At 36.5% G+C, this 16,378-nt stretch overlaps 2 protein-coding genes across 5 annotated transcripts in view; both read right to left on the bottom strand.

The window, feature by feature from the left end:
• LOC100783981 (187-kDa microtubule-associated protein AIR9) overlaps positions 1–3,264 on the bottom strand; it is a 93,361-nt gene extending 90,097 nt beyond the window's left edge. Inside the window, exons 1-3 of one of the 4 annotated variants that reach the window (XR_005886306.1) lie at positions 3,093–3,263; positions 2,138–2,923; positions 1,666–1,737 (exon numbers count right to left, since the gene is read on the bottom strand). Coding sequence is in view for 2 of the 4 variants with exons in the window: in XM_014762016.3 (XP_014617502.1) it covers positions 1,666–1,737; positions 2,138–2,914 (849 nt within the window). In the remaining 2 variants the exon portion in view is untranslated. Of the gene's footprint in view, positions 1–1,665; positions 1,738–2,137; positions 2,924–3,092 lie in introns of all 4 variants that reach the window. The other 3 variants (XR_001382624.3, XM_014762016.3, XM_003534960.5) reach the window with 3 other exon arrangements.
• A 1,706-nt stretch (positions 3,265–4,970) lies between these two features.
• Positions 4,971–11,421, bottom strand: LOC100526905 (periodic tryptophan protein 2). The gene is made up of 7 exons (XM_003533783.4): positions 9,904–11,421; positions 9,495–9,746; positions 9,315–9,407; positions 8,630–9,001; positions 6,385–6,729; positions 5,631–5,858; positions 4,971–5,543 (listed from the first exon to the last, which is right to left on the bottom strand). The coding sequence occupies exons 1-7, from the start codon at positions 11,155–11,157 to the stop codon at positions 5,373–5,375; spliced, it is 2,715 nt and encodes a 904-aa protein (XP_003533831.1). The 5' UTR covers positions 11,158–11,421; the 3' UTR covers positions 4,971–5,372.
• Between the last annotated feature and the right edge of the window lie 4,957 nt (positions 11,422–16,378).

A 16,378-nucleotide genomic window follows, 5' to 3' on the forward strand; every position in this document is an offset into this window, starting at 1 on the left:
TTTACAGTTAGAAACCACAGGAGAGGAAATAGAATGTGCTTCAGTCATTTGAGTTTTGTGAAGTAAATCACGAATATTTTTGCTTTGAGTCATTAGTATAGAATTATTGGGAAGGTATTTGATCTCTAGTCCCAAAAAATAATCCAAATGACCCAGTTGCTTAAGAGAGAAGGTAGTGTTTAGTTTGGAAGTTAGTTGCTGAATAAGAGAGACAAAACTGTTTGTGATGAGATGATGATATCATCCACATAGACTAAAAGATAGACAGTATGATCCTTATGTCTGTAGATGAACAGAGAAGAATGACATTTGCTTCCCACAAAACCAAACTGAAGTAAAGTAGATTTCAACCTGCCAAACCACTACCTTGGGCTTGTTTTAAGCCATGGAAAGCCTTGTTAAGCTTGCAGACTAGGGATTCATTTGCAACCTCAATTTGCAACCTCTTCTCCACTGCTTCTCTCATCAATTTGTTTAGGCCTTCAGCAACAATATTAAACAAGAGGAGTGCTAGTGGATCCCCCTGTCTGAGTCCTCTCTGCAGGCTGAATTCAGCCGATGGACTTTCATTCACCAATACCGACATAGTAACAGATTTGAGACACCCCTCAATCCAATTAATCCACTTGGAGCAGAATCCTCACCTTATAAATTGATTTTGTGAGGTTGAGTTAGGTCCTTAATCCAAAATTCTAAAATAGTATCAAAGCATATCCTAGATCCATTGTTGAGTCACTTGCATTGTCAACTTGCCACGCTCCAAACCCATAGCCCTAGGTGTGAAGGGGTGTTGGAAAGTTACATTAGTTGCAGTCATCCCTAGGCCACAATGTCTCAAAAGGGGATACCTACGAAGGGGCTAACCAAAAAGATTAAGTGAAGCATCATCATGTGGAGCCATTGAGACGTCAACTTTTAATAGGTTCATGTTCCACATCGATTAGAGAAATGACCAAAATAGTGCTTACAAGTCTTGGGCATCCTCATTTTACAAGTCAGTTTTGTGGAGTTGAGTTAAATTAGATATGGCCTAAATAATGCTTATAAGGCTTGGGCATCCTCACCTTACAAGTTGGTTTCGTGGGACTAATTTAGAACCTAAGTTCAAAATTCTAAGACTATCAATATGTTTTTTCTAAGGCTCGCTATACAAGAAAATAGAAACCTTGATCACTACTTTAGACCTTTTGTTGTGTCACTTACATTTGACTTCATGTGATATATTGCACTACTGGACAAAACATTTGATATATACATATATCATGCCCCAATGCCCTATATTTTTTACGTTAGCCACGTCAATGTCGTGTTTAAGCTTTCATAGTTTATACATAATGGGGAACCAAGAAAGAGGTGCACTTTACTCGAACCTTTTCTTTCTTGCCAATGAATAAGTTGCCCTACTCTGTTTTTCAATACAGATTGTGGAGAGAGTTGAATTCCGAAATATAAAGAGAAAAGAAAAATGATCGAAAATAATCACAGTAACAAATAGAGAGCATATCCACATAAATCTATTCATGCGACGATGCTAATTTGCTATATAGGACGTTAATAAAATATGGCCATTGCCTGGCATAAATTAATTTTTTTACAACACCGCCATAAACAACTTTGAACATGTTCTCTAAAATAAATAGTGAGCTAAACAGAAGATACATTTACCTCTAGGTTTGAGGATAAGTTTAATCCACTGGCATTGAGACTACGAACTCTGTGTCCCCTAAGATCCAGTCTCTAATAAAATATCAAGATGAATCAGAAATCAGAATTAGATAATGACTGCTTCTGAAAACTCCATCATAGTTGCTCCATTTCATGAATACACCAACTAGTAATAGTTACTGAATAGTAAATACATACAACCGGGTCAATCAAACTTCAACAAGCAACATCCTGCACGCTACTATATTAACTCCAACGTGGAGCCTTTCCCCAACTCATTCCAAAAAAAATCATTCAACTAGTATACATAATTCCTTCTTTTTTCAGCAATTATTTCACTTCCACACCTATGCAGCTATAATTCCTTCTTTCTATTCCATCCCCAATCATTCCACCTTCACATGAAAATCAACAGTAACTCACTAATGATATCCTAAACAGTAAAAAAGTGCTGCCATAATCTCAAACTTACCAAATCATCATTGGCCTTAATCTCAACCTGCGGAAGAACAATAAACCGCGAATCCCTGCTATCAGCAGTGCCTCCCTTCCTCCTTCCGGAAAGGGACGACGACGTCCTATCCTGCGACGTCGACAGAGACCCCGCCTTCAACCCGCTCGAAACCGTTGGCGACGAAACCCTCGAAACCGTCCTCCGAGCAGAACCGCCGCTGCTGGCAGTGCTATCCACCGACGAAGAACCAATCCTTCTTGAAACAGATGAAGCCGAACTCGAAGCCGACAATGCCGGCTTACTCACTGTCACCGGCTTCTTCGCCACCTCTGCCTTACTCGCACCGGAAGTCCTCGAAGCCGAACCCGCCAGCGAGGCCACAGCCGGCTTCACCGCAACTCGCGAAGAATTCACCGAAATTAGCCGGAGCTCCGGTAGTGAACTCCGCACAAGCTCGCCCACCGACGAAGCGCCGCTCCTAGCTCCGGCGGCAGATTCGGTGCCGGTTTTTCTTCTTCCATCGGAGATCGACGCTTTCTGAGACAATCCCCCGGTGCTGTTCCTTCTCGGCGCAGTAACCACACTCGAAGAACCTCCGATTGAACCCGATCTCTTCGTCGCAGCCGTGACCGAACCGGTTCGCGGTTCGACTCTCCTCTTCGCAGAAACCGAACCGCCAGGTTCCGCAACCGTTTTTGCAGCTCTTCGGGAAGCTTCTGGAACGTTCTTCTTCAGAGAACTCTGAAGCTTTTCCAGCGTCACGCCTTCGCCGGATTGCTCCGACGACACCTCCATTATTACGAACTGAAAACCAAAACAAGAAAGCAGCGAGTTAAGGAACTGAACTTAAAACTACTAAACGCCGCGTTTTAAACTAAACGCCTTGGATCTAAGTGAGAAGAAAAAAAAAAGTGAAGTGAGAAGCGCAATGTGAGTGAGAGTAGTTGAAGAGTGGTTGTTTCACGAGCTCTACCTAGAAAGAAAGTGTAGAGACCTAGAAAGAGGGTGAAACTGGAAGTGAATGTAAGTGAACTAGAGCTTAGATAACATTTGATTTTATTTGAGTTGAACAGAGAAAGAAAGAGGATGCGGGGAAGTGGGTAGTGTAGTGGGTGGCAAAAAGGAAAAGGGGGTGTGAAAGAGACAGAGGAGCTGGAGGCAATAAACGTGAGTATAGAAATGGGGGCAAAAGTGGAAAGGGACACCCGTGTGGGGTAGGGCCAACTTGAAATTTTTCAAATAAAATTTGTCGATGAGACCAGCGAAGGAAAGGGCGGGTTCGGACAGAGGAGCGTAATTTGGTCTCAATTTTAGCAAGGAAAAAAGGCCAACAATAAAGTACTCTTTATTGTCTTTCTCAATTCATTAATTTTCTTCGCTGTATGATTAAGCTTTGAATTTAATACTACAAACCTTCATCTGTTTTGGTTATCTGTAATAATAACGACAAAACATTAGTATCTGTCTTGAGTCTTAATCATTTTTTAACTATCTTGATTTTTGGTAGAAATCGTGTATGGCTTACAAAAAGTTACACCTTGGAGTAACATGTTTAACATGAACTTTCTATAAAAAGTAAATGAGTGTAGGTTAGTAAATATTTAAAACAAAGATTATAAATTATATTTGAAATATATAAATATATATAATATGCAACTTATTTAAACTAAACTAACTTTAAAATAAGAAGAAAAAAAAGTGTGTTTTCTAAAGAAAATTATTAATTATTTAAGTCACTTATAAGAATGTATTTTAATTTTGCATGTACAGATAAATTGTTAAAACATATCTAAAAAATTAGTACAACCAGTATTAGCGCATTTTTTCCTATAAAAACTTTTTATTCAATTTAGCTCGTAAATAAAAGATAGGAAATTAGTTAGATACTTCGTTTGTCCAATTTAGACTGGAAATATTTATAATATTATATTATTTCTTAGAAACTCAATAGCCAACTTCTAAAGTTAAAATGTTTGTCAAGAATCAAGATACTGTAATTTCACTTTGAAGACTTTTGGGAAATTGTATCATTTGGATTTTAACTTTTCCACATCAGAAAATCTTACTTCAATCCATTTAAAAAAAAATCCTAAGTTTTTACTTAGTAATAATAACTTTGATTTGAAGACTTAGCAATAGTATAGTTGGTTAACATTTATTAGGGTTGTGAGAAAGATATCTAATTATTAGGATATTTATGTACTTAGAAGGGATAATAAGCTTTTCCAAGTTAATGAGATATTTATTCTAAGACCCTAAACCTTCTTAACACATAGGTTAGAAAGTGATTAAGTATAGTTTTTTGTGAATAAAATAGTTCATAAGACTTGAAAGTAGAAAGGTTAAAGGACCAATTCATAAGATTAAATAACGAATTTTATTTATGAAATAAAAGATTATAAAAATTGGTTGGATATAGTAAGTGTCTCACTCTCAGCCTCTTCTTGATAGGAATTGGTTATTAAACCTCCTACATGGTTGTTGGTGGTGCAGATTAGAATCTTGAGACCGACCATGGACATTATGGTGGGCATATAGATCCCGTACTCCTTACCACAAGAGTAACTAAGCACTCCACCCTGGAAATCTTCATTGAGTAGTCGATATTGATATTGCGTTTGTAAAGTTGTTGATGATGCTCCATGGACATTGTTGTGTTGTACTTTTTATGGAACATTGTTGATCTTGATGGTGTGCACATACATGTACAAGTATGAAGTGTGTGGTTGCGTTTGGCAAGTAGGCACGTAACTTGAGTAATAGTTAATGGGGGAAAGTGCTTTTTATTCTTGATTCTTATTGGACAACATTGCGAACAATAAATAGACAAGTTATATCATGGCGAAAATTCTGACCAAAAATTTCTATCTAACATTTTTCATTAATTAACTATAAAATATTTCAACCTCTGCAATCTGTTATCAACCACCGCATTACAAAAAATGTCACTGTAGAACGTAATTATCAAAATGTCTTGGTTGAATTACAAGTAGGCCGTGTGAAACAAACCAGGCAGTGCCACACCTTCCAGAAAATTGAAACTTCATTCAAGGATAAATTCCTTCGGAAATGGGAAGAGGAAAGTGTGCTATGGAACTAGATACATCAAAATTTTGCTTGATTCTTTATAGGTTGCTAGTTGTACATGCGAACCATGCTCAGTAGTAACGCATTAAAATAATACTTGGGTTGTACATGAGAACCATGCTCGGTAGTAACGCAAAGCTGTTAAAAATCCAAGAATTCTTACCTGTCATTTCTTGGCACCAGAAGAACATAAATATCGCAGCATATATTCATTGGAGGAACATGTATCTGCTAGATCTTGATGAATTCTAGTGATTGCTTTCTGCAAAGATTTTAATGATGGTAACAGATTTCTAGAGTTCTGCTGAATAGAATTCCCATGGGCTTTGCAGAGCTCCTGTCATATCAAAGATAAAGATCATTTTTATAAAACTACTATGAACCTAAGCAAACTTATTTAAAAACTAAATCTAAGCAAGAATACCTGAGACCATCTAAGTATAAATTCCAAATGTGGGCAGTTTTCTAAAAGATCTGCAAGTGCCTCAACTAATCGCTGGATATATTTGTAGGGGATTGATGTGGCAACGGCTGGAATATCTGCTGGACTAACCGCAAATATACATTTTTTAACGAAAGAATCCTCATTCAGGCGAAGGCTAAGGATCAAGGCTTTACTTGGTTGATTTTCCCGGAGAGCCTCTTCAACAGCCTGTTAAGCAATGCCATCCCAAGTTACTAACAACATCAGAAAATGAAACAGTGCAAAATGAAGCATGAACATCATATACAGCAAGATGGAGTGAAATTAAAATTATATATGCTGCATTTTCAAGCTGCTCAATGTTGATTTTGATTCCTTGTTTTCATGATTGAAAAGGAAAGCATGAAATATAGGAAATCATTATCTTGATTATATCATCCACAGAAATTTTAACATTTTCAATAATTTGTTGAAAAACAAAATTAAACTTTTCTTGAGTTTTGTATTGACTTGTCAAAAAAAAAAAAAACAATGATGCGAAAAATCCACACTACCAAGAGGAAAATCGCATCCTCTTCTTACAAGTATATGTCAACAACCACCATAACAATTCAAACATGATTTTTTGCAGGTTGTTTACTCATTTTCAAAGCAGGTGTTCGCTACATCATTTCCTACTACAGAAAATAGTTTGTGATAATCTTATATTCTTTGAAGTAAACAAAGCCCTAGTTCTTTCAAGAAGATAAAATACCTCTGGTGTAACATTTATGTCTAGGTCAGTTGGATCAAATATGAATGATTCATCAACAGAATAAACCAAAACTCCCTCAGTTGTTGCTGCAACAAAACTACGCCCTGTAGATGCAATTCTCAGGCTTTTTGTCTGAATAATAGGCCTTCCACGGTTAGGCATAGATCCTGGCAAGTCTAATCCTAGCTTCCCTCGTGTTTGTTTGTCAACACCTTCTTCAATGTCACTGCTGTCATCATCAATCAAATCTAGTGGGCCAGCTTCTGTCATATTCTTTGAGTTTAAAATGTCAAGCACTCCATCTAATGAGAGATTGTGAGTTATCTGGAAACGTCGAAGCAAAACCTGAACAAAAGAGATTCCAATTAATAAACAGAACTGTGCTATCATATGGTATGTAAACAAGTACGGAGTAGTCCATTTTAAATATGCATACACTTCGAACACCCCATAAATACAGACAGACAAGGGATGTGAATAATAAACTTATTAAATCAGCATAAAAGTTCTGGAAGGCAATAGACAGAATCAGGCACAGATGAAAGAAGATTTTAGGAGTCACATTTTAACCATCAGATACATTAACGTTCAACATAAAAAAGAACATAAATAATCTAAGTGAAAAGAGATTTCAGAGAATAAAAACAAAAAGCTTTCCTCGATCTTTGCATCACATAGATGGTGTCTCCCTCCCCTATAAAAGATGAACTGATTTGCCTATTGAGAAATCTAGGTATAAAATAAATTAATAATGGAGGAGTTACGGCAGACAGATTGTAACAAGGAAAGGTCCCCATGGAAGGGACACTTCACAGATGTACGCTCTTCAGGTGAAATTCCCCAACCAACAAGATAATCTTTTTTCAATATCCTATAGCTGACCAAAGGAAGTTCCTCATCATCTCTATCTTGAGTATTTCGAATAGGAAAAAGTGAGAAAATGGAGAGGAATACTGGACTAGATTGATCTAAGGAATAAGCACCCTTCCAATTATCTGGCACTTGGAGATCTTATTGATGATTGAATCCTGGAAAGAACTAGCCCTAGGACTGACATCTAAGGAAAACAAAGTGGTTCGATAATAGAAATGCCCTTATGAAAACTAGGAAACAAGCGAAAATAAGCCTGCAAAAGAATCAATTTGTCGTGGAAATGGCAGGTTACAGCTCATGGTGGAGGTAGAGAAACACATTGCCAAAAAGAAACAAAAGTCTTCTTCAATCGAGGATTTATTTTAGTAAATATCACAAGAATGGATCAACTTTGTGAGGAGCGATGAGGCTCAAAAGTCTTCACTCTGCAGCATCTAAGCAACATCACCAACACAAAGGTGTGTTCGGTAGGGAAGTTGCAAAATGATATGCATCTCAAATTTTCAACCTATCATTTACTAAAGGACAACAGTACATATTGACCCCAGACAGCATTTAAGCCTCAATAAACAAACAAACAACAAAGCCTTATACCACTAGGTGACATTTAAGCCTCAATATTTAGACAAACCGTTATGGCAAAGATGAGGGCTTTAACATTATATATTTTTTTTTTTGGAAGGCACAAAATATATATATATATTAATAATCTGATCAAAGTAGTACAAGTGGTACTGAAAAACAGATATACAAGCACCTCTGGTGCTGCCCTCCAAAAAAACCCCAAGCTAACCCAATAAAAAGGCAAGCCGACTTAGATTAACCAAAGGATTCCGATATATTGGAAGACCAGTGGTTAAAACTAATGTCGAAGCCTTTCTCTTTAGATTTAAGCCAAGACCAAAGAAGGTACAAGGCCTCATCCATGACTTTATATGGATCAAAAGGTTTTTCTTGAAATATCAAAAGATTCCTGTGTTGCCATATAGTACTAGTTAGGGCAACCCACCAAGCCCTCCATCTACTCTGATTTATGTTTGCCCCAAAACCATCACAAAATTGAGCAAAATGATTCTTTAACATTATATATAGTGTGTCAGTGTGTGTATCAGTATCATTATAATACAAATGATTGCAAAATATTTCATGCTTTTTTGTTGTTTATGAATTATCTAATTGTCCCGCATCCAAAACATATCTGTTTAAACAATAATGTGATGGACTAAACTGAACTGCAAAAACTCATGGAACATTAACATGAACTGTGCAATACAGAAGCTTTCTAGAGGATCAAATTTTCAGAAATAATTAACAGTTGATATGCTGTGAGATCTACATATGTGAAAATCAACCAAGGTGCAAGCAGGCCAACCTGATCTGCAACATCATACATGCAGATGTATCTGCTACTTCCCCCAGCTAATATATAGCTTCCATCAGCTGAAAAACACAAGGTTGTAAAGAACTTCCCTGAAGTTGAGTTAGCAGCTGATCTGCGGTCAGTCATAAGGCGCCCACCAGCTATATCTCTAGAACCTTCTATGGTGTACATTAGCAAACCATCTATTGGGTCCCAAAAATGAATTTGCCCATCTAATGTGCTGCAAGCTAACTGCCTTCCATCTGGACGATAAACTACAGTAAGAACATCGTGTGTGTGAGGAAACGTTTCAACTGCTCCTTTTCCATCAAAGACATTCCACAGCCGAACAGTTTTGTCATATGATGATGAAGCCAAGACAGCCTGCACAAAGTGAAAAAAGATGATGCTAAGTTGTTTTTGATATAACAGATGTAAAAACTAAAAGACATAAAAGAAAATACAATCTTTAGTCACTCCCTTCATCGTCATATCTCAAGAGACATTAGTATTGATATTTGATCATACTACAGGCTTAGAAAATAATGTTATTTTAAAATGAACCATGGCTTCACAGAAATTTCTACTAGAGGCACTGTAGCAACAGAAATTTGGAACCAGCTAAAAATAAAACAGATGAACAGAAGATAAGACGTTAACTTATGCAGGCAAATCAGCAGAAGAAAATATAACTAACATTCGTAGGAGAAAACACCAGACCATGGACAGGAGCTTCATGACCACTAAGCACATCCATCAAGCGCCCCGTTTTCATTGACCAAACAAAAACCTGTTAAATATCATTGAGCAAAAAGGCTGAGTGGTAAAATAAAATAACGATATAGTCAGAATCAACCTAATTTGTGCAAAATTATACCTCAAAGGAATCTGAAGTGCCAGCACATATTACTTCACCACTTATATCAGCTGTCAAAGAAACAAACTGCCTTGGAGAAGGGGTTGTAAACGTCTTAAAATTCCGGTAACGTAATAAGTCCCATGCACGAATGGTCCCATCAAGAGATGCACTAAGCAGGACATTGTTACTTGGCATAAAATGTAGAGCCGTAACAGCATTAGTGTGCTCAGAAAATGTAACAAAGCAAAAGCCTGAGGAAAGAGTCCACACCTGTAACACACAAGAACAAAACATTCACTTCTGAATATTCAATTTCCAAAAATAGTGCATGCAATCCACACACATAATCAAAGACACAATGTGCAAAGCAAGCTGTTAAAGACAGATCAATTTTTCAAAAACACAACCACAAGCCAAATCCAATCACCTTCACTTTATTATCATCTGCTCCAGTTGCAAGGAGCTGCGAGTCCGGTGAATACGCAACGCAGTTCACATCAAAGTAGTGACCCTGCTGCTTCAAAATGTAGCTCTCAGACCTCCACTCCCACACAAGCAGCTGTCCCAATTTGGCACAGCCAAAGGTCAACCAGTTGCCAAACTCATTAAACACGGCAGTGGTAATCTTCTCCCTCGAAATAGACAACAAATGAATGCACACAAAATCCGGCATCTGATACAACCCAAACACACCATTAGAAAATCCAACAACCACCATATCCAGCCCTCTATGATAATCACACGCCGTCACCTTCGCCCATCCCTGCATAAACCCATCCTTCCTCAATAACTCCCACTTCCCTCTACTCAAGTAACCCTCATCACCATCCTCAATATCAATTTTCTTTCTTTTCTTCACACCATCATTCTCACTAATTTTCTTCATTTTCTTCACACCATCATTCTCACTAAGCTCAAAATTCTCTTCCACATCCCTCTCTGGCGTCCCCGGCGAGGGAGGTTCCAAACCCTCACCACCATCTTCCTCACCCTCACCATCATCATCAGAAGTAAAACCCCAGCTAAACAAATAACAATCCCTACTAACCGTATAAGCCTTACAAACCCTATTAGTCTTCGAATTGACACCGAAAAACGAACCTACAACAGAATCCCTATGCCCTAATAGCAAAAAAGGTCTTTTCTTAACACCACCACTGTTCAATTTTTTCAAGCACAAGATTCTCGCGGTCAAATCCTTGGACCCGGCGATAAGATACTTCGAATCGGGGCTCCAATCGAGGGAGGTGACCTTCGCGTCGAAGTCCGCAAAGGTCCGAACGAGCTCAAAGGGGAAGTACTCGCGGCGAAACGCCGGCGAACGCCAGATCTGGACGAGCTTCCCGGCGGCGACGGCGATGAGGGCGCCGTCGGGGCTGAACTTCGAGGCGGCGACGCGGTGCTTGAAGGTGATGCGGTGGAGGAGGGCGCGTCGGCGGAGGTTGATGAAGAGGCAGCGGTTGCGGTCGTCGATGGCGAGGAGGAAGGTGGCGTCGGGGGAGACGGTGATGCGGGTGACGTTAGAGGAGGACTGGAGGGGGAGCGTGGTGGTTTCGGACTTGAGGAGGTCGGTGACGGCTACGCGGTTACCGACCGGGGAGAGTAGCACGGTGTTGCTGGAAATGACCACGTTGCCCCCTCTGTAGGGGGCGCCCAAGAGGTTTTGGAACCGGAAGTTCATGGCTTTGTGGAAGTAAGTGTTGTTGGGGGCGTTCCCTGCATGAACTGCGAGAGGTCACCGTGTGTGGTTGGAATGGAGGTTTATGGGGTTTAGGGTTTTAGGAATTCTCCGTCGTTAAAGACGAAACCAAACGGTAGCGTTTTGATTATCTATCATATAATTAAAATAATTATAATTATAATAATTGTAATTATAATCATCAAGAGGGTTTTTTCTTTTTGCCCCCAACATAACTTTTTCTACACCCAACGTATTTATTAAAATTCCAACCTTACTCCTGTTTCCTTCTTCTTTCCTTCGTTGTTTTATTTTCTTCATACATCATTCTCCATTTTTGTTTTGGTTGAGCTCCTCATTAGTTATTGTGCTTGTTTTGATCGAGGTGCATTGTCGTGATGGTTTGTTTGCAATTTGTGGTTGTCATCGTAATGGGTGTCATAGGGATCTGCAACTTCAGTCTACCGTAAGAAACTTACGGATTTGCAATCCGTGTGAATCATAAGGATTATCAATCCGTAAGATTCATAGGGATTATCAATTCGCATATGGTTCTTACAGATTATCAATTCATATAAACATTACGGATTGTCGATCCATATGAATCATATAGATTATCAATCCGTATAATTTATACGAATTCTCAATCTGTATAAATTAAAAAAAATTACATAAAATTTATTTTTAATGTTTTTTTTATAAATTTAGTTATAATTTTTAATATATTTGTATATATAATATTAAATTAAATAGTTTATTCAAGTGTATAAAATATGAAAAATTAGATATAAATTTTGATATATATGTTTATCAATTTTAATGTAATATATTAGTATATGCAATTAAAAAAATTTAAAATTGTGTCATAATATAGGTTAAAAAACATATTTATTGATATATTTACATACTTATCTAGTGTAGAAGATTTTAAAATAAATTTCTACATGTAAGTTTTTTAAAATAGATATATATTTATAAATAATTAGAATTAATTATAAGTGATAACAATTCATATATTTTATTAAGAGATAAATTATTGTTATATGTATATAGAGGTATGAATTATTATATGTTAATCTATATAAGCTATACATATGAAATTTTATTAGTTGTCGTTAGTTTGTTATTGAATTTTTTTGTAATGTTTTGTTAAGATGGACGAAGATCAGTGGATATATGAGAGCATAATGTCTGAAGAAATTAATATGAATGAAGACAATGGAGAGGAATTTGATGTGTTTGAAAATATTCATTGTTCTCATGTCTTCAATACTTCTCAGGTATTGATATTATTTGTTTTTTTTTATTAAAGTAAATAAATGAATATCCCAGGAAGATTAACACATGTATTATCCATTTTGTAGGTGTTTGTTACCCGTGAGGATGTATTGCAATGGGCTCATAATGCTGCATATGATATTGGTTTTGTGATTGTGATAATGAGGTCAGACACAGATACTGGAAAGGAAGGACCTCATTTATTTTAATTGGTTATGAAAGGAGTGGAAAATATAAACCATACAAGAAAGATTTAGTACGAACGATGACTGGCGGTAGAAAATGCGATCAAAGCCAATGTTGGACTCATAATCATGCATTGACTAAGTCATTTGTTGGACATCCATATGTGAGGATGAAAAGATTATTATTGGTGATATGACAAAGTCAATGATCAAATAAAAGAATATTCTGTTTACTTTGAAGAAGCACAATGTCAACAGTTGTCAACATTGAAGCAAGTATACAATGCAAGATATGCATATCATTCTTCTATAAAAAGCATTAATAGTGAAATGCAACAACTAATAAAGCTTCTTGAACACAATTTGTATATTCATTAGCATAGACTGAACGATGAACATGTTGTACATGATATATTTTGAACACATCCAGATGCAGTGAAATTAAATAATGCTTGTAACTTGGTATTTCTCATAGATAGTACTTACAAAACAAACAAATACATGTTGTCTTTACTTGACACTATTGGTGTGACACCTACTGGGATGACATTTTCAACTGTGTTTGCCTATTTGGAGGGAGAACATGTAAATAATGTTGTTTGGGCTCTTGAACGGTTTCGAGGTATTTTTTTGAGATGTGATGCAATCCCCCAAGTTATTGTTACTGACAAAGATTCAATATTGATGAATACAGTGAAAACTATTTTCCCTAAGGCAACTAACTTGTTGTGTCAATTTCACATTAATAAGAATGTGGAGACAAAATGTAAAACTCTTGTGGGTCAAAAAATGCATAAGATTATGTGATGGAAGTATGGGGTGGGGGAGTCTCTTGGATTGCCCTACTGAGTTAGACTATGATGATTGTCTTATGAAGTTTGAAATTCTTTGTTCACCATGGCTAATGTTTGTTAACTATGTCAAACAAACATGGTTGATTTCCCATAAGCTAATATTTGTTAAAGTGTGGACGAATAAGATGATGCATCTAGGAAACACAACAACTAACATGTATGAAAATCGTAAATGTATATTGGTTTTAATACGAACACATTAATGGATAAAAATAATTGTTTGTGTTTTTCAAATGCAGGATTGAGTCTGCACATTGGATCTTAAAGAGACTACTATAGAATAACCTTAGAGACCTATGTAGTGTTTGGAAAACCATGAACAACATGATCACTCTGCAACACACTAAAATTAATGCATCTTTTGTGACAAGCACCCATGTGGTTGAACATGTTTTTAAAGTTACCTTATACAAGAGACTAATTGGCATGGTATCAAGGTATGCATTAAACCAAATTATTGTTGAGTTTGAGTGAGTGAATTATGCTGACATTGATAGTTCTCGTTGTGGATGTATTATGAGAACTACTCATGGTCTTCCATGTGCATGTGAGCTAGCTAGATATGTTGTTGGTAGCATACCACTTGACACAGTCCATATGTTTTGGCAGACGCTAATTTTTTTAGACCAAGGTTTATCTAAGCCCGAAGTTTGCATAAGCGAATAGATGGAAGTCATATCCAAGCGGTTAGAAGAGCTTGATGTATGTGGCAAAGTGACTTTAAAGAGTAAACTTTGGGAAATTGCCTACCCTGATCTAAGTTCTATGTGTGTTCCTCCTAAAAAGGTCAAAACAAAAGGGGCTTAAAAGAAACAAATCACCAAACAATAAAGATCAACGAAGCACGATCCGTCTTACTGGGAGTATGTGAATGCATTACATTCGGTGCAAAATAACAATTCTTCAGTTAAACGTTGTGCATCATCATTTGAATAAACAAAAACGAAGAGGAAGATGTCAACGTTGGATCAATTTCATTCATGCATTCATGATTTCATTGAAAACATTGTCGATGTCAAAGCTTATGGTAATTATGGATATCGTGCAATTGTTGTCTTATTAGGTATGGGTGAAGATTCATGGTCTTTGGTTAGTAATCATTTGCTGAAAGAACTTGGACAATGGTGTGATGAGTATTTACACCTTCTTGGTGTGGCATAGACAAATATGAGGAGTTGAAGCGATCGCTACTTGTTGATGGACTATCCATGGTATATAAGTTTTTTATTATGTATTCATGGATATTTTTTTTAAAAAATAATACTAATTAAAATTGTTACGTGCAGGTTACCATGGATAAGTGGATGAATATTACCGATATAAGTTATGTGATTGCATCAAGGTATAATATCATCCTTGTTTCTCTTTCTCTCCAACAAAGCATGACAATTTTTCCTCTTAGAAGCCAACCACCGAGAGATAGTTATGTACATTGCATTATATGTATTGGTCATGTGTTTGACAACCATTTTGTTCAGGTATAGCAATGACCATCGTGTTTGTTAATTTTTTATTATAACATGTGTTATGAACATTTGAATATGTATTTGTCTATGTAACAGGTATTTCTAAGAGATAGTTGTTCCTTGCTGCTAACATCTTTGTTATGATCAACACATTGTCACTATCAAGCAAAACAGTGATATACTCCTTATATTAGTAGAATGAACAAGTATACTAATTCCATGAGGTTGACCACACAATTTGTTGATTCAAGAGAGGATTGAACCTTTTGCTATTGTTTGGACAATGTTTGTAAGTTACATAGTTGTGACAATATGGATAATGCATGTAATGTGGGAATTAACATGTGTTTGAATGGACATTCATAAAATTAATTTTGAAGTATGATTGAGTTGTTGAAATATTAAGATTAGAAAAAAGACAGGTTTGCCAGAGATAAAAGGAAAAGTAAGTGCTCTAAGTTCGCAATAAAAAACTAATTCAATTACATCACTTACTAGGTACGGTACATGTGTCACACAAATTTATAAAAATGTATGATAAAAAATATAAAGGTTAATGAGGTTTCCATCTATATACCAGATTAAGGATTCATAGATAGAGGACATTAAACACGTGTTAATTTTTAATTTAAAATTTAATTACTTATTTTAGGGTTTAGGGAGTTTAGAGTATATGGTTTAGGGTTTAGGATTTGTGTTATGGTTTATGGGTTATGGTATAGGGTTTAGGGTTATACATTCTTACATTATCAATAATATAGTTTAACATAATGTATTTAAGTGGAAGAATATAATAGTCAAATACTAAATAAACTCAAATGTAAACCATAGTCATATACATAGTCAATCAAGTAAAAAAACAATATTAAAAAGTGTTCAGACATATTGCATACAAATATCCTATAGTACTTAGTCAATCCTAACTATCATCATCGTCATCCACCACCATCTTTATCCTGTGTATCCCTCCTTCGTCTAGATCGAACATAAACATTGTATTGCTCAGTGAACCCTGGCTAATCTTAGACAGTGCTCAGTCAAAGTGTATGCATCAATTTCAATAGTGACAATCCTCATGTTGATCATGTGTTCTAAGGTTTCTGCTATCTTTTAGCAAGCGACCTACGACATTGACAACAATGTCAATAATAAATATGGGAAGCATGTAAGAAAAAATAGTAATAGTGAATTAAAAATATGTTATACCACTACATGTCGAGGTATGTTAGCATCAGCAGCTACAAGTGCAGGTGGTTGTGGCATAGTTGCTGAGTGAACGGGCAACACAGGTGGATCTGGTATAATATATGTATCATCATGCATAGGTGGATATCTAGGAGGCTCCCCAAGCTATGATAGACTCAAGAATGGGTGACATATCCTATAAAACTACTCCATGTAGTCTGTTGCACACTGACAAGGAGAACTACAAATTTGTCCA

Source organism: Glycine max, chromosome 9, assembly GCF_000004515.6.
Source record: "Glycine max cultivar Williams 82 chromosome 9, Glycine_max_v4.0, whole genome shotgun sequence".
Classification (NCBI taxonomy): Eukaryota; Viridiplantae; Streptophyta; class Magnoliopsida; order Fabales; family Fabaceae; genus Glycine; species Glycine max.

Bases quoted from the DNA above. Each gene is read 5' to 3' on its own strand.
- LOC100526905 (XM_003533783.4), bottom strand. From the start codon at position 11,157: ATGAACTTCCGGTTCCAAAACCTCTTGGGCGCCCCCTACAGAGGGGGC. The intron at 9,002-9,314 runs GTTAGTTATATT...CACTTTGTGCAG, and splicing joins TGGTGTTTTCTCCTACGAAT to GCTGTCTTGGCTTCATCATC. The intron at 5,544-5,630 runs GTATTCTTGCTT...TTGATATGACAG, and splicing joins TTATACTTAGATGGTCTCAG to GAGCTCTGCAAAGCCCATGG.